The 18,385-nt window shown below is 44.2% G+C and overlaps 1 protein-coding gene across 1 annotated transcript in view; it reads right to left on the bottom strand.

The window, feature by feature from the left end:
- Sntb1 (syntrophin beta 1) overlaps nucleotides 1-17,943 on the bottom strand; it is a 215,900-nt gene extending 197,957 nt beyond the window's left edge. Inside the window, exons 1-2 of the mRNA XM_075960996.1 lie at nucleotides 17,834-17,943; nucleotides 16,711-17,496 (exon numbers count right to left, since the gene is read on the bottom strand). Of these exons, the coding sequence (XP_075817111.1) occupies nucleotides 16,711-17,278 (568 nt within the window). The 5' untranslated portion in view covers nucleotides 17,279-17,496; nucleotides 17,834-17,943. The remainder of the gene's footprint in view (nucleotides 1-16,710; nucleotides 17,497-17,833) is intronic.
- Between the last annotated feature and the right edge of the window lie 442 nt (nucleotides 17,944-18,385).

The following is an 18,385-nucleotide window of genomic DNA, read 5'->3' as shown; positions in this document are numbered from 1 at the left end:
ATGATTTAAAGCCACTTGTGGGAGGAAGGATTTTATTTGGTTTGTAGGTTAGAGTCCATCATCAAGGTAACTCAGAGAAGGAACTCGGGGCAGGAACCTGGAGACAGGAACTGAAGCAGAGATCAGAGAGGAATAAACAATTTCTCTCCAAGGCTCGCTCAGCTTCATTATAACAAATCGGTACTGGGGGCGCCAGAAATGCCACCACCAACAGTGTACCAGGCCCTTTAATCAAGAAAATGTGCTGCCGAATGCCCACAGGTCAGCCTGCTGGCTGCAGTTCCTCAACCCGTTGCCCCAGCTGATTCTAGTTAGTGTTGAATTGTCAAAAATTAACCAATACAGGTGGCAGGCACGAAGGTTGCGTGCTAGTATTATAAGCAGGCAATGTGAACTGGTCCCCACCTATCTCCTGAATACAACCAACTTGAATAAGCTTTATGCCCAGATCACTCTATACTGACCACCCAGCTAGAGGTAGTGAGGGAATTTATATATGAGTATTTAGCAAAGACAAGTGTCACCATTAGACACCCACAAGCAGAAATACTGCAAGAAGTCACATGCCACTCATTTCATTTCTTCTGTATCAGATTCTAAATTCCAGTAACTAAATACACGTGTTTCTTACTTATGCCCAACTCTTCTTCCACCCCGTCTCCAACAAGCAACAGGCAATAACCAATTGGGGAGCTTTTAAACTTCCTAGTGAGCCCCAGACTAACTGCAAATTCGATCTCTTTGAGAACAACCTGGTCAAGAGGGATTTTAAAGCTGCCCAGAGCTTGTCAAGATGTTGGTTGGTTCTGCAAGCCAGGGCTAGTGATCAAGTCTAGTGTCTCCCAAGGTGGGGTTCCTTTTGCCCTCCAGAGGAAATGTGGCAACACTGGGAGGTGTTTCAGTTTATTATAACTAGTAGAAAAGGATGATACTTGCAGCTGAAAGTTAGGATGCTAGTAAATATCTAATAATCCCTAAATGACACCTGTCAATCAAAACCTATTTGCCCAAAACATCACTAGTGCTGCTGTGGCTGGGCTCAGTACCTCCCCTTTCAGTTCAGCTCAACCAGCTTCTTTATCATCAACTCCCAGGAACGGTACAATCAACTACTAACTACATCTGAAAGATTCCCTGATGGCCACGTGTTCAAATAAATTGGAAAGCTAGTATAGAATATTGCCTTGCAAGGCTTCCCAATGAGCGTATAATCAGTCCTGGTCTACATCTGCCTTTTATAAAATACTTTACATGAGAATTCAAATGTGCTTAGGGATGTGCACAATAGCTCCTTCATCATGATTTCGTCTGAACACGTTTAGATTAGGAAATGAGAGAGATGAAGTCCCTCCCTCCCCCGAGTTCGTGTGCTGCCATCTCTGCATTCAGCAAAAGGCACCTGGCTGGGAATACCTGCAGTGCTGTGCCTGGGGGCATCCTTTTGTTGAGAATACACACAGCCTTCGCAGTGACACTAACTAGGAATATCAGAAAGTTAATAGTGTCTAAGAATTATATGCCTTGCCAAAAAGGTGGGTAGAGATTTGGTTGTTTTTACCCAGATTCTCCAGTCCCCAGTCTGGCTATGCTGAGCTTCAGGGGCCTGCGTGCGTTTCTGTGGCTGTCACATGTTCATTCCCTCCATGGTCTTAGGTCCTGCTATCCTTTTATTACTCTCGATGATTTTATCAAAGAAAACGCTCTTAGACTTACATTCTGATCTCAGAGTCTAACTCTTGGGGTTTCACAAAGATGGAACCTTTTTCAGATATTGGAATCATCAGGAAGACACAGCATACTCAAGGTTGCGAAGTTAGAAAAGAATTTCAAGATAACTAAGTGAATATTAGTTCAAAAAATATCTTTAAAAAGGTATTAACATTCTCTGAGAGTCAGGCAAAGTTACTGCACTCACAGAACAAGAGATGCTATATCGGAAGTAGCCAGAGAACAGGAAAATTGCTTTGAAATGTAGAACTATAGATTACAGTTGAAAAAGAATCGATATAAGAGTGGTAGATAAGATTATAGCAATACTCCTAGGGGAGGTGGCAAATGAAAGTAGGAACAGGGGTATCAGAGGGAAAAAAGAGTAAGATGATGACAAAAATCAGGTGGGTTGTGTGTGTGTGTGTGTGTGTGTGTGTGTGTGTGTGTGTGTGTCAATGCAGAGGGCTCAACATTCAACTAAACAGATTTCCACACTTAGAGAGCAAAGCAAATGGTGATTACAGGAAATCACAGGACCCTGCTTTGGAGCTGAGGTGTAGCTTGGCAGCAATGATGTTTTTATAATTGGTGTCCTGATGTCTGGGCTTCCTTCTTGTTTTTTTTTTTTATTTCAACAAAAATACTTAATTTTCCCTGTACCTCCCTAAAATATTACCAATTTTGTTTATTACTTGGGATCTAACCTCCCCCCCCCCCAGTGTAAGCATGCAGGTCCTGAAATCTTAGCACCTTCTCTACAGCACCCACATTTTCAGACCTTGGAACTGTGTTGGGTGCTGGCTTCCTCGCATTCAGCAGTGGTTCCTATGCCTTCCACCCCACACGTGTAGCTGTCACTCACAGCTGCCACAGAGAAAGCCGTCTTTGCCGAGATCGCACATCACAGAAGGAATGTGAAAAACTAATGTTGGAAAGGCAGACTGGGAATTTGGGTGGCATCTAATGAGATGTTACTGTATTTCCCTTAAAATTCTAAACTCCTCCGTGACACTATTATGCGTTGCCTATACGACTTTGCCCAGGTATATATTTATATAAAAAAAACAAGTATAAGAGTCAAACACTTACTAATCAAAAGTATAAAAAAATTTACTTTTGACACAAAATGGTGGCTTATTAGTTTAGAGCAATAGCTGCTCTTTCAGAAGACTCGAGTTTAGTTCTCAGACTCCATATTGGACACCTTGTAGCCACCTGTCACTCCAACTTCAGGGGGATCTAATGCTATCTTCTGACCTCTGCAGGAACGACATACTTGTCGTTCATGTGCACGTGTACACACACACAAATAAAAGTGAAATTAAGTCTTGAAAGTAAAACAACTATTTGGAATACTGCAATTTTACCACTTATTGAGGATGAAATCAAATTCACACACTATCGAGATGTATGTGTTTATTTCTTCTTAAAGAATGAAACCTTTCCCAAATATTTGATACTGCAGGACATCATAGGGCATCTTCACCGTCTTTCACCCATTTTCATTTTATAATCATCAATGCTGAAAATGCTGATTTGCATAAATACATAACACAAAACTGCAGCAGCACTTTTAGAATCATTTCAGAAACTGTTAAGATTCTGTCCCAGTCTCAAGGCAAAATTCATTTAAGAATTACTATGAAACTCAGGTCAGCAGCTCAATTTTAAAAATCAAACAATTTTACCCAACAGGATGCAAGGATGCACTAATTTGAAACGCTCATGCTGAGGAATAGGCGGTGGGAAAATGCTCAAATCTTTATTTCCTGTAATTCAACCATGACATTTCTGTAAGAGCAGAAAACCGCGTCTGGTGAAAATGCTCCAATTTATAATATACAGTAGTCTCCAATCGGAGCGGACACGTTCCATGCAGCATCACCTGGCTTTGCAAGAGGTGATGGCACATACAGTGCAAATCGCACATGCTATGTGGGTCAGACCAACGGTGCAGTAAAATTCCGCGGTGAAAGATAGCGAGCCTTGAAGAAAAACCCCAGATTCTTCACGTGCTGGGTTTCATTCATTTTTGACTGTTGTGAGTTCAGAAACCTTCACAGACAGCAGATTTTCACAACACCCACACTGAATGGAAGGACTGCCAGAGAAAGTTGTGAGCAGCAGCTTAAGAAGTTGGACCTAGCCAGACAGGGGCAGTGCACACTTTTAATCCCAGCCCTCAGGAGGCAGAGGTAGGAGGATCTCTGTGAATCTGAGGTTACCCTGGTCTACAGGGTGAGTTCCAGGGCAGCTAGAGCTAAACTGAGAAACCCTGTCATAACAAACGAAAAGGAAGTAGCAGCAACAACAGCAACATCAGCAGCAACAGCAGCAGCAGCTAGACCTTAGAGCATCTGCGTATGAATGGATTTAGCACTCTAGCACCCATATATGGCTTGGAAAATTGATGATCAGACTCTCCAGAGCAAAGTAAACATTGCATAAAGTTTACAGTATCAGTGACATAAGCTATTAAACATTTTAGGAAAAAAGCAAATATCATAATTGGAAACATTAAAGTAAAAATGGCATCTAAACTACTTAAGGCCAGGCGGTGGTGGCGCACACCTTTAATCCCAGCACTCGGGAGGCAGAGGCAGGCGGATCTCTGTGAGTTCGAGGCCAGCCTGGTTTATAAGAGCTAGTTCCAGGACAGGCTCTAAAGCTACAGAAAAAGTCTGTCTCGAAAAACCAAGAGAGAGAGAGAGAGAGAGAGAGAGAGAGAGAGAGAGAGAGAGAGAGAGAGAGAGAACTACTTAAGAAAATATTGCTAGCTTCTTATCCTATTCATATTACTTCAAAAACATTTTGGACATTGTCTCTAACATCTTCTCCAGGAAGAACTGCAGAAATACACTGCAGCAAAGCGAAGAAGTTAACCAAATGTTTGTGTGACTGTACAGTGTGTCCAGGGACAGACGCAAGTCAAAGATAAGGGCAGCCTGGCAGGATGGATGTGCATGCACCAAGCCAAGAAGGGACAAGCCAGAGAGGCAGGGCCCCAGGGAAAAGGTAGAACAATATTGGCATGATCAAAATCTTGTAAACGTTGCTTGATTTGGTCTTTAGTTCTTAAGATGAGTCCATCAATAAATGACAGTCTATCCTAGCCATAGTGGAGAGGGTGCCTGAACTGACCTTCCCCTGTAATCAGATTGGTAATCAACTTAATTGTCATCAAAGAACCTTCATCCTTCATCTGAAGGAGGTGGATGCAGAGATCCACAGCTAAGCACTGGACCAAATTCTCAGAGTCCAGTCAAAGAGAGGGAGGAGGTTTTGTATTAGCAAAGGGTTCAAGATCATGATGGGGAAACCCACAGAGACAGCTGACCTGAGCTAGTTGGAGCTAATTGACTCCGGACTAATAGCTGGGGGACATACATAGGACCGAACCAGGCCCTTTGAATGTGGGTGACAGTTCTGAGGCTTGAGTAGTCTGTGGGGTCACTGGGAGTTGGACCAGGATTTATCCCCAGTGCATGAACTGGCTTTTTGGAGCCCATTCCCTATGGAGGGATACCTTGCTCAGCCTTGATACAGAGGAGAGAGTCTTGGTCCTGCCTCAACTGGATATGCCAGACTTTATAGACTCCTCATGGGAGGCTTTACCCTTCCTGAAGAGTGGATGAGGGTGGGGAGAGTTGGGTAGAGGGAAAATGGGGGGAGCAGGAGGAGGGGAGGAAGGTGAAACTATAGTTGGTATGTAAAATAAAAAAACTTTTAAATAAAAAATTAATAAAAGAGTGAAAATTAAAAAAAAAGAAAAGGAAGGAAGGAGAGGAGAGAGGGCGGAAAGGAGGGAGGAAAGATAAACCATGGCTTCAACAACAGCTCCTGTTTCTAGTTCCTGCCCTGACTTCACTGTAAGGTGAAATAAAGCCTTTTAAAAAAAAGGAAGAAAGAAATGCTAATCTACTTATCTACTTGGGATATGAAAGCAAATGTGCTTATACCAAACCTCGACCGCTACTGCATTCTAACCTTCTGGGTTTCGTGTTCTGGAAGCATGGGGTAGAAACGAACATTCCACTGCATTCTAGGTAAGAAGGGGTGTGGGGAAACACAGACGAAGGGATGCTAGGAGCATGAATTGTTTTAATTTGGAAGTGTTTTAAAAAGATGAAGCAGAGAACAGAAAGGAGGTATAAGAATCTTGTGAACAAAAGAGAAAAAATCGTTAACCTGGATTTCCATCACAGATGAAAGAGCGTTTGAGACGGCAGTGTTTGAGATGCAAGGCACCAGCACGCCAGGCAATGACTGCTGTTTTATCTCCCTTTGCTACTCTGGTCATGCTCTTGTAGCATTCCTATCGCTTCTGATATCCTTAATACTTTGTTTGGTCCTTATGTAAATGATGTGGTGACACTCTCCTCGAGTTTTATTATTTTATAAGATACATATGTGATTTCTCTTAAAAAAAAGAAACCCTCTATGCTGATCTCCCTTCTGAAATGTTCTGCTTTAGAAAAACAGTATACAACTTCAATCATTCTACCAGAAAGGTGGCATCTTAAAAAAAAACAGCCTAGAAGCTTGTGAGCAAATGAAAGAATGAGGAAAATATAGTATATATGCACAATGGGATTTTATTAGTCCATAAAGGTGAGTGAAATGCCATCTGCATATAACTCGAGCGCATCGCTCTAAGTAAAATAAGTGGGACTCAGAAAAATGTCACACATTGCTTCTCACGTGTGCAATCTGTGGCTGCAGCCACCCTAGTGTGCATGAATGCATCCATGCGTTCACCCATGCATACATACATATGACATGAAAGCAGAGAGGGTGTATTGGGGGGAGGGCAGAAACTGGCAGGAGGGGGAGGAGGAATGGGAAAGAAGGGTGTGGTAATGTGAGCAAAAGACAGCAATAAATATGTATGAAGATGACAGAGTGGAAAGCTATTTTGAATGCTTAAAAAATGCAAAATTAATTTTAAACAACACAAACACCTCCAGCCCAATAAAAGACAGAATATCATGTCATTATTTTCTTGCTGTTGAATATTGACTACACTCCCATATTTCATAGCTTCCAATGGCTCTTTTCATGTTGTTGCTGGCTTTGGGAATGTACCTTAACATCCATCTCTGGTGTCTTCAAGTCACTGAATGTTTGTGTGGGAACTTAGCTCTCCCAGAAACAAGTTACAACTACTTCTGTCACCCAGCTACGGCCATTTTACATTATCTGCCTGAATATTTTCTAAGTACACAGCAGCATTGATGCTGTAAATTCAAATCTAAATATGTATTAGAGCTGATCTGTCATTCAAAACCTCAAAGGCAATAATGTTTTACAAGTACAAAAATGAATTTGACAAGTTTCCTTGTCATCCGTCTCTATGGCATGAGTTGCTTTTCCTTCTTACCCCACAGAAAAAGGAACTCCCTAGGTGTCCAGATTTTCAGCTGGCAGTTATCCTATGGAACTCATCTCAGACAATTCTTTCTTTCTTCTAGAAACACAAATGTGACACGTGTTCTACTGGATGACCTCTTGGATTCCAGAAAATACAACACTAGCTAGCAGAGTAAAAAACAGAAATATGAACATTCCAGAAAATACAACACTAGCTAGCAGAGTAAAAAACAGAAATATGAACATTCCAGAAAATACAATACTAGCTAGCAGAGTAAAAAACAGAAATATAAACATTGGTTTAATAGCAGTTATAGAAATACATTTATATAAAATTTGCTTGAAACAGGTACTTGCATTGTAAGTATCAGTAAAATAAACTTTGGGTTTCTTTTTGGTAATAACATATTCCTGTTTCTATAATTTTTTGAAGTCTAAATTTTGCTTTGGAAGATAAATCCTGTCGGCTTTCTCTCTGCAAAACTCTCTACGTGTTTCCAAACCATGCTGTAAACCAGCATTCCACCGCAGATCCCATAGTTTCCAAGACCACAGGACTAGTTGGATGGTGGAGAACGGGGGTTACTAAAACTCATCAACCACAAGAGCTTATGTGAGATCACCACCCGGGTCCCTTCAAAGTGTGCAACTCCCTGGGCATCTGTTACACCAGCCATTTGTACCTTGTGCTTGCAACAGAATTTACCCAGCATGTAAATAAACTCTTCAGCTCAGATGATTGAACTCTATCGGAAACCAAGACTAGGATAAACCTGGGACCTGACGTTCAGTTGGCAATCATCTGCTCTTTATTACGCTCCAGGCAATGGATTAACTGGTGTCTATACAGACTCACTTTACCCTTCATGACAAACCAAAGAGTAAAATTTTACTGCCTGGGAAACTGAGACTCCTTGTTAAGTAACTTGAACGGGCTCACACAGCTAAAAAGTGATAGGATACAAAGTTAAGCCTAGGCGGAATAAATTCAAGGACCACTGCAGAGGGGAAAAAGACGGTGAGGGAGAAAAAGAGACCCTTGAACATTGGCTCAAGTAAACTGGATTTCAAGACTGCAGCACTTAGCAACCAGCCAAGTTTTCGAGAAACCTTCCCACACTTATCAGAATGCTAGAATGACTCTTAAAGCCCCAGGATGAGAAGTATTTTTTTTTAATACTGAAATTAAGCATGGGTCATCACTTTATTTTCCATTACAAGTTCTCTGAATCTGGAACTTTTCCATCCATCTAGGCCGTTTTGAGAGGCTCATTTGCATGGGTCTGTTAGGACTTGGATGTCGCAGTGAGTCATATATATTTCCGCTTAGGTCTCACTCTGCGGGCCAGAGCTAAAGGCAAGTGCTATTATAGATCAAGGCCAGTGAAGTGGGTAATGAGGTTTGGTATATAAAACGCTTGGTTTAAATGCAAGGGAACTTCTGGCTTTTCTTTAACATTAACGACTTTGAGATGCATCGTTTAAAATAGAATGCTTAGTAGGCCAGTAGCTGTCGGAGCGTAAGTCTCCTCCACTGAGCAGACCCCTGGAAGCTTCGGCAAGGTACCGTCCACAGACATAGTGCTGTGTGCGGGAGTTATTCTTAACACCAACTCCATGGGCTACTGCTAAAACACATAGCTGAACAGGAAGAACATTGCCCACGGTTGCAGAAGTCAGGGATGGAAGGGCTGCTCCAGTCAGCTTCATAAAGGTGTAGGGTCTGCATCCTTAGGCTGACACAGAAGCTTAAAAAAAGAAGCAGCTAAAATACCTAGGCAGACGCTTCATCTCCCCAGGTCAGAAGCATTCTTACGTAGTCAGACTTGTGGGCCCCACACAGAGGGGAGGTGGAGAAAAGCGGTGATAAGTAACACATTAAGAGATTAATTACATTTCCCTGCAACGCTGAAGATCATATCTGGCTTGACGGTTTTCAGCTGTCTGTAGAGACTGATCTGTGTTGAGTAAGTTTTCCGGCCTATAAAGGCCCTTCTTCATGGGGGATGGAACCAGGTAGAGTGTTATTCACCGCAGTAGTAGTGGGAGTGCTGGCTGAAGGGATTCACAGGGAAGGGTTAACTAAAACCCACCAGTTCTCCCACCCCCATCTCCCTTTCTCCTTTCCCCCCACCACTTTCCCTCTTCTTCCATTTCTTCTTCCTCTTACTTTCTACCCATCCCCACTGCTGTTATTTTCTCTCATACCTATTTTAATAGCCTAATGTGTGCCGAGCATGATTCTGGAGTCATGTTGGTTTTTATACGAATTCAGGCCAGTTTGCTGTTGCTAAGTTCAATCACACCACAGTCAACCTTTGAAACCTTGATTGCTTTAGATCCCTGGCATCAGGGTTCAGGCTGACATCTCCCTAGCTTTCTTCTGCCAGAGAACAATTTCTTGAGCTTGTTTGGCGTGCACCAGGGTGCGCTCAGAAACTATCAGAAAATCAAATCAGAAACGCCATCATTTCACAAGATAACATGAGCTAAGCCACCGCTCTCCGGCATTTCTACTTCTCCCTAAGGAACCAAAGGGACTTCTAATATCAGCCCAAGTATTCTTTGGAGGTTGACCTGATCATAAAGTCATAGTGGGAGCAAAGCTACTTTTCTGACCTAGGCCTAGCTTGGGAGAATGCTTCTAGGTGAGTTTAAGGTGGGAAGCTGAGCTAAGGTGCTTCCACGTTGGTTCAGTCCTCTAAAAGCTTGACAAACACATTCTTGAGCATGTGTCTGGGTCCTCCTCTTGAGGTGCAAAACTGAGTGTGACATTTAACTCCAGTGTGAGGTCTCTTCAGTTCTCTAAAATTCCCTAACTCCGTCTCTAAGGTCTGCTGGTCATACTACACACGCTCTTTAGGGAGTTTCTCGAAGTATTTGCCTTGGGCAGCCCTCCCGAAGGATAGCCTAGGTGATCAGAAGAGGGACCATAGCATATCATGATGGCTCATAGACAGCGCTTCTCCTCCCTGGAAGAATCTATGTTATCTGTATCTGGTACTAGTCAACTAGTTGGTAGGGGATAAATATGCAAATGAATGCAAATCTCTGTTGTAGTGATGGAGAGAAGGATTATTTACAGAAGTGGAGGACATTCTCAAAGGGCTATTTGGATATTCTCCCACAGTGCAACTTCAGCAAATTGGTTTGACCAGAAAAATAATGCCCCTCCTCAAATATGCCTCCTCCCTCATCTCCAGGGCCTGTGAAACTGTTCCCAGACGTGGTAAATGGGAATGAAGGTTAAAGATGGAATTATGGTTGCTAACAGTTGACCTTAAAACAAAGAGCTCTTTATGAATCATCTTGGTGTAACCAGATAAACACAAGTGTCCTTGAAGTGGAAGAAGGCAGAAAAGGGATGGGAATGATGTGAGAAGCTCAACCTGCCCTCAGAAGCTTTAAGGAAAAGGGAAGATCAGAAGCCAAGGTTTATAGGCAGTCTCCCAGATGGCAAGGGAACAGATTTGCTCTGAGAGTCTTCAGAAAAGGGGAAAGCAAGCAGGCCTACCTGGTTTTAGCTACTACAGACCTATGCCAGATTTCTGACTTAAAAAATTAATAAAATTGGGGACTGGAGAAAGGGTTAAGCGTGTGTGCTGTTTTTGTAGAGACTTGGTTTAGTTCCTAGCAGCCATGTGACAGCTCACAGCAATCTATAACTCGAGTTCCAGAAGATCCAACACCTTCTAGACTCTACACTAGGCACAATCATGGTCCATGTACATACATGCAGGTCAGTCACCCATACATGTAGGCTACATGTGCACATACATAAAATAAACATGGATATCTTTTTTAAAATTGTAAGATTGCAAATTTGGAGTTGGGAGGATGGTTCAGCAGGTCAAGGTACTAGAGTCCGAGCTAATGACCTGATTTCAGTCTCTGAGACACACATGTTGGAAGAACAGAACAGACTCCTGCAAGACGTCTTCTGACCTCTATCCATGAGCAGTAGCATGTAGAAACACATAAAAACAAAAAACACTTTTTAAAATGTAATAATATTATAACTTTGTGCCCTTTTACTGACCAAGGTTTCTTGTAACTTATTAGCTACGAGCTAGCAGATAAGAAAGTGGAAGACCTAATTAAAATCATCCTCTCGCAACTTCACTCTCCTAATCAACAAATTTGGGGGGGAGGGAGGAATTATCCCTAATCTGCTTATCTCCTAAGGCTGTTGATGAGATCAAAGGCTGTCAAGCCTTGCTTGAATGCAGTTCAGCACTAACTCATTGTGTAAACCAGGGATATCAGTTGTGTCGCTTTGACCTGAGTTAATCCACACAAAGGGCTAAGATGGGGATGTGGCATCTTGCCACGTACATGTTAGCTATTGCTGCATGGGCAGAGGACTTTCAGAAAGGTTGATTCGTATTCTCTGATGAGATGGTATGGGCTCTGTTAAAGAACACTGATTCTCAAGGAAGAGGATGGCCCATGGCCCCTTTCTAGCTGCAGTCAGAAATACACAGAGACATTTTTGGATTTAGTACCACATGACTGGTGTTACATTACAGAAACCAAGGATCACAAATGGTCTGGGTAGTCTTTCACAGTGAAAGACTTTTCTAGATCCTGAATGATACCATACAGGCCTCTCCATCCTCAATTGTGTATTTGACAAAATGGATTCAGTGGACATGAAACAAAACAAAACAAAATAAAAAAAAAACCAATGATATCCAATGAACTATAGTATACCCATGAAGTGTTCACAGGTAAGAGCCAAGCTAATTGGTGTGAGGAGATACAAAGACTAAGGCAACTTATAAAAGGAAGCGTTTTATTCAGAGGCTTGTTTACAGTTTCAGAGGATGAGTCCCTGAATATCACGGTAGGGAGCATGGCAGCAGGAAGGCATGGAACTGGGGCAGTATCTAAGAGCTTACATCGTATCCACAAGCATGAGGCAGAGGGAGGATTAACTGGAAATGAAGTGCAGTTGTAAAAGCCCAAATTCTGCCACCCCCAGTGACACACCTCCTGTAAGAAGACCACATCTCTTCCCCGAAACAATTTCACCAACTGGGGACCAAACATTTAGATACATGAGCCTATGGGGACCATTCTCATTCAAACCGTCACACTTAACAAAGCAAAATTCTTAACGTTTCGATTCTTTCCCAATCCTCCCAGAAAAAGCACCACCTGTTTGTGTAACCCCCGTCTTCTTGTCCCACTGTCCTTATTCCCATCACCAGAGACAGGGATCACAGAGCGACTTCCCAAATGAGCTCCATATTCTGTCACCCTGGGCACAGCTCATAGAGGAGCCTCTGGGCTCAGTTCTTCTCAAGAACTGACCTTGGCTTTTTCCTCTGAGTTTCTCATTTTCCTGGTCCAATTCTACAGGGACCTTTTCAACAAGTGGTGTTTCTGTCCACCCCTACCTCCATACATTAACACAAAACTCCCAGAAACTCGTTTCCTTTGTCTTGACAAAAATATGGGTGAGTTAATTTGATAGTTACTTCCACTACAAAAACGCTGACCCATTTCGTTACTATTTCATGCATACATGAAATACAAAGGCTGGGAAGATAGCAGTTCAGCAGGAAAACTGCTTGCCTGTAAACATGTTATCCTGAGTTCAGTTTCCCAGTGCCCAGGTAAAAACCTGGCGATGGCAGAACACTTCCGTAATCCCTGCGCTGAGAAGGCGGAGATGGGATGGTCCTTGGAACTAAGTGGCTAGCCAGTCATGGAAAATCAGTGAGTTAAGGTTCAGAGATGAGACCCTGTCTTGAGAACTATGGTGGAGAGTCTCTGAGGAGCAGAACTGATGTTGAACTCTTGCTTACATACATGCACACAGACATATGACACATATATACCACACATGTATACGTACGCACACAATATAACCAAACTCAATTAGATAATAAGAATAAAGGGATCCCTTGCATCCAGAGCTGCCCAGGATGGCTATGCAGGTGCCTCCTGACCAGCAACGCAGGGTTTTGGTCATGTTGTAGTCCATGTGAATGATGCCCTTTGGGATTTACGGCTCTACCTTACATGACTGCATATGGGGTGTCTGCTTCCTCTCCTTAAAATGAGAAATAAGTTCAAGCTGAAAAATTTTCTGATCTTATTTTTAAAGAGCACTTGGTTAACATATTGGTTTACTTGCTATGGCTGATTCACAATTTAAATTAGAATTGGGGCTTTTGAACTCCTGGTTAGCCACGTGTTCAACTTCATCTAGTAGAGTTCTGTTGTCTCATTGTAGCTTTCTTTTGATAGTTAGATGCTTGGTGCATTTATAAAACCCTGTCCTTCTCCTTGTCCATCCCGTCTGAGTATACTGCACAATGGCTGTTTCCTGCTCAGGGTATTGTCAACCACTTCACCATATGTAAGAAATGGAGAACATGCCAGCAGCCCAGTGACATCAACTGGTTCACGTACATGGCTCCCTGGTGAAGTTCAGGCCATCATCCTTACCTAGGGATTATGTGAGCTCGGAAATCAGGTAGACTTGGATACCTCCTAGCTATGTTATTGTTGCTTTAGGTAGATACCATAAGACTTTAGTTTCTTTAGGAAAGTGAACAACAATAGTATCGGCCTCATGGAGTCGCCAAGCAGATGAAAGCAGAACTTGGCACAAACGGAAGGAGCTCAAGAAATGTGAGCCATTGTAAGCCTCTTTCCCCAGGTTATGTTTAACTCCTGTGCCTCTGGAGAAAATGGTCTCTCAGTATTAGAGTTTAGATGCAGATAGATAGGTAGGTAGATAGGTAGACAGACAGATAAACAGACAGCAGACTGACAGACAGATGGATTGATTGATAGAGATAGATAGATATCAGAAATCAAGAGCCAAAATAATTCTTTTTCTAAAAAATTCAAATTAAGGAATAACTCCAATAAGATAGATGAATGGATGCCCGATTTTGAATGGACATTTCATCTGCATTTTATTTAAACTGTACAAATACAGAGAGAATATTTGCATGCCTTGTGTTTTCCTTGCTGCACAGCGTCACCCTATGAAGTAAAGAGCTCACACTTGCCTTGCTGTCTCTTTGCACAAGAAGACACAGAAACTCTGCTAGGTTATGGGAATGTAGAAAGTTCTGGAGGCGGTTTCAATAAGCCTTTTCACTGGGAACCCTTGCTTGGCACCAAATGACAAAGGGAGGGCTGTGCTGCTTGGGTTGATGGTGTGGGCTCACTACTGCCTCACTGAGGACCCTGGAGGACAACAAACATTTGGCTTCAAACAAGAGGCACTGTGAGTGGAGACTGAGGGTGAAGCTCAGTAGTAAAATGCTAGCCTAGAGTGTGCAGGTGACAAGGCTCCAGGTTTAGTTGGGTGAGGTGCAAAGGAAGGAAGAAGAAAGAAGTGAGGGTAAAGAGATGGCGTTGTTTTAACGCATACTTCTTCCATGGACATCTCTTACTTGCTGCCAAGTACTGAAGAGTTGGACTAGCGATGCCTAGGAAACCCTAAGTCTTCCCTAGGTGTTCTGACTGCAACACTTGATGCAGTGATCTTTAAAATGTTACTGGAGAGCTTTCTCCAGAACTCATTTTTTAGTTGTCTTTAGCAAGTACACAACCCTTTCACACACACAAACATGCACATACATACACACACACATAGATACATAGACAGACATTCACAATACACACATATACACATATGTGAACACATGTATACACATAACACACATACATTCATAGACACACATACATACATTCATATACATACATACACGAATAGACACACAGACACACATACACACGCACACACATACATACATAGACACATTTACACACATATGCACACACATACACACAATACATACTGCATACATATACAAACACATACACACAAACACACACACACACACACCTTTTTCTAAGTTTATTTTCAACTCCAGGAGTCACTTCTTCCTCTTTTGTGAAAGAGTCACTTCTAACCTCCTTGCCAAGATATTATTCATTAAATTGAAATCAAAGACAGGAATATGGGATGGACTCGGGGCAGTGCCTGATGTAAAATACGTCACCTCCTCCCTTCATATTATCAGTAAGGATCACAAACTAAACAGGTGACCAGAAGCTTATAGTCGAAATTACACTCTCCCCAGATCCTACTTGTCCCTTGTCACCCAAACCAATAAAACACTTGAACAAGAATTTTTTTTTCCTGTTTGCTTATGTTAATCATCAAGCCAAACCAAACAGCTTTCTACTTTCTGGAATCGGAGGTGGCAATTAAATATGAAAACATCACAAATCCTCTAGGCAAACAAACAAACAACAACAAAAGCCTCTTGGTGTTCCAGGCCAGGAGGCAGACCACCACGGCACGTTGAAGCTGCATCAACTGTCTTTGGTTTCCCAGTGTCACACGCCAGCACCACAGTTGGGCGAACGGGGAACCATTACATCTTAGTTTAAGGGTTGAAGTCAATCACGGTATTATAAAGTCTAGGTTGGAAGACTGTCTCAATCACTGAGTATGTTTATTAACTCTTCCTGCATGTATGCCGCTGGACACTCCAAGCTCTGGAGAGCCCTCTACATAAGTAAAAAGACCTCCAAACAGCTCAGTCTGTTAAAATGAAACTGAGAAAAATCGATAAAATTTTTCCACAGTGTTAGGACAGGTGAAAGTATGCAAGGAGCTACAGAGACAGAAAAACTGAGCTCTGGGGAGAGGGAGGCTGCAGAGTTCCTTCTTCCCTCATATTGCCACCAGCAGGGAAACTGGTACTTCCTATTCTGGTCCATTGGATGATTAGAGCGTGAAGACTCTAGATCTTCAGATATAGTTTCTAAGGTTCTTCGCGTTCATGGGCAGGGACTACTGCTTCCAAATGCAGAGTCAATTCCACACTATTCTGGGAGGCACAAGCAGAAAAACAAGACAAAACAAAATAAAAAAAATCCAAAAAAAAAAACCCACTTCACCAGCTCTCCACCCATAGGAGCCTGGAATCCGGACTGACCGGCTGAACGCCCTGCTGGGGAAGTGAACTTGTGCCTACATCTGCCACATCTTTCCCAGCCTTTGGCACTACTTAAAACTGCACAGCCACATGGACTCTCGAGCCAGATGGGAGGGAAATGGAGAAGGATGGTTGAGGTTAGCATTCAAATACTGCCACCTCTCTCCGGTTTCTTTACCTTTCAAATCTTCACCACTGGATTGCCCAGGCTGCGAAAATTTTGCCGAAGTAGAAAAGTACCAGAGATGCCACGAATCAGTGGCCTTGCTTTACCGTGTGGGTAGAGGCAAATTCCCCTCTAACACTCCATTTCCAGTTCCACTCCCCAGACTCTACACTGCACTTGGGTTGTCCGAAGATTAAAAAAAAAAATTGAAACCACGTGCACCGATATGTACGAAGCTTCCAACACCATGTACTAAAGCACCTCATTCAAGCCAAGAAAACGCAGGCAGTCTAGTCTTTTAGTACATCACCCTGGGGCAGAGCCAGGGTGGAGATGAGTTGCCCCCAGGTGGTAAAAGTTGTCAAAAGTCCATGCCCGCCACTGCTTTGGCAAAACATAGGCAATACTGGCAAGTGTGTGAGTGTAAAGGTGAGTTGAGGAAGGTTCACGCTGCGGGGTAAGGCCCGCACAGCGTTAACCCCTTACCTTCCAGCAGTACTTCCTTGCCTGCGCGCTTCAGCGCCTGCACGGCTTCATCGTGGGTGGCGTCCCGCAAGTCTGCTCCGTTCACCGACAGGATAGCATCGCCCACATACAGGGCTTGGGTCTGATCCGCTGCCAGCCCCTTGAAGATCTTGCTGATGAGTATGGGCATCTTATTTTCCTTGCCCCCTTTGATGCTGATGCCCAGCCCTCCCAGCTCCTGCTTCAGCACCTTCACGCCCCTCTTCTGGTTTGAGATGGACTCAGGCACCTGCTCCGGGAGGTCGGTGAAGGCTGTGCGGACCCCGGCGGGAGAGTCCGGGGGTTGAGTGACACCAGTAGCCGGGTGCCCTGTCCCGGAGCCCCTGCAGAACGAGCCATTGGTGGCGGTCCCTATGCCGTTGTACGCCGCAGCGCCCTCCTCGCAGCTCAACACCAGGGCGTCTTCGCTTAAGTTCACCAGAACTTTATGCCAACGATCCCGCACCAAAACTTCCAACAGTCCGCTCCGCTGCGCCCGGCCGCCTCCCCCGCCAGCCGGCGCAGCCACAGCCGCCGCCGCTACCGCCATCTTTCCAGCATTCTTAAAATGCCATGTGATTGCAAACGGGGGGAAAAGTGAAGAAGGGGTGCGAGTGGGAGGACGCAGGTCGCTGGGGCGCGGGAGAAGCAAACGCCCGGCAGCGCGCACCCAGGACTCCACTTCCCGTGTTCGCGGCCGCGCTGTGCGCCACTTGGCAGCTGCTGAACTGGTTCCCCCTCGCCTGATCCTGGGCGGGGTGGAGCAACCTAAAAGAAGAAGGAGAGCCCTCGACAGGGGAGGAGGGAAAAAAGCCAGCTGCCAGTTGCCAAACCCCAACCGGAGAGCAGCCGCGGAGCCGCCAAGTGCGGTGGAGAATCGGTAGGAGGAGGCAAGGGCGGGACCCGGGGCCCCAGCCGCTCACCTGTTCGGCCACGGTAGCGTCACACTCCCACGTCGCGCTGGCTCAGACCCGGGTGCCTCAGTTCTCTGTAATACCTTACCGCAGCTCCCCTGAAATCTACCAGGTCCTGTGTCGCTGCACCCACCTCGCCCCCGGGGCCCATTCTTCTGAAACAGCCTTTCTCTATGGGTCCCCACACTCACCTTTAAGAGGTGCGCGTTCTGCCTCTGTACCCTCACTCAATTCTCTTGAGCCAACTTGCCTCAGTCCTCACTCAGCTACTTACAGATCCAAGTCTTCCTCAAACGGAAGCTTCCTAGTCTCGACTCAATTCTTGCTCATTTCTCCTTTCCTGTAGGGCCCTGGGGAGGAAGGAAACTGCGGAGAGAGGTTCTAGGCTGGGCCAGAAGCCAGGGGGAAAACTGTCAGAGGAACACAGCATGAAGTCACATTAAGCCTGCATACTCCTGTCCTATTAGTCAATGCAAGGGCCGGAATCTAAAGACAGAGCACTTGCGACAGGGGTCCTCATCTCCAGGACAAGGGTCTATCTCAACCTCCTGTGCCAGCCCAAAGCTTGTTGAGGCTCCCTCGTTCTTTCTTAGATGCCATACAGGAAGTGTCTTCTTTAGAAACTCAGAATGGGTTGGTTGCATCTCCAAGTTCCCCGAAAATTGCTTGCGTGTCTCTTCAACTGCACGTTCCCAAGGTGACAGCGTTGTAATTCTTAGTTCTCTTCCTTGGCCAACCAGGAA

This window comes from Microtus pennsylvanicus, chromosome 2, assembly GCF_037038515.1.
Source record: "Microtus pennsylvanicus isolate mMicPen1 chromosome 2, mMicPen1.hap1, whole genome shotgun sequence".
NCBI classification, from domain to species: Eukaryota; Metazoa; Chordata; class Mammalia; order Rodentia; family Cricetidae; genus Microtus; species Microtus pennsylvanicus.
This window is presented reverse-complemented; position numbering and strand designations above follow the sequence as displayed.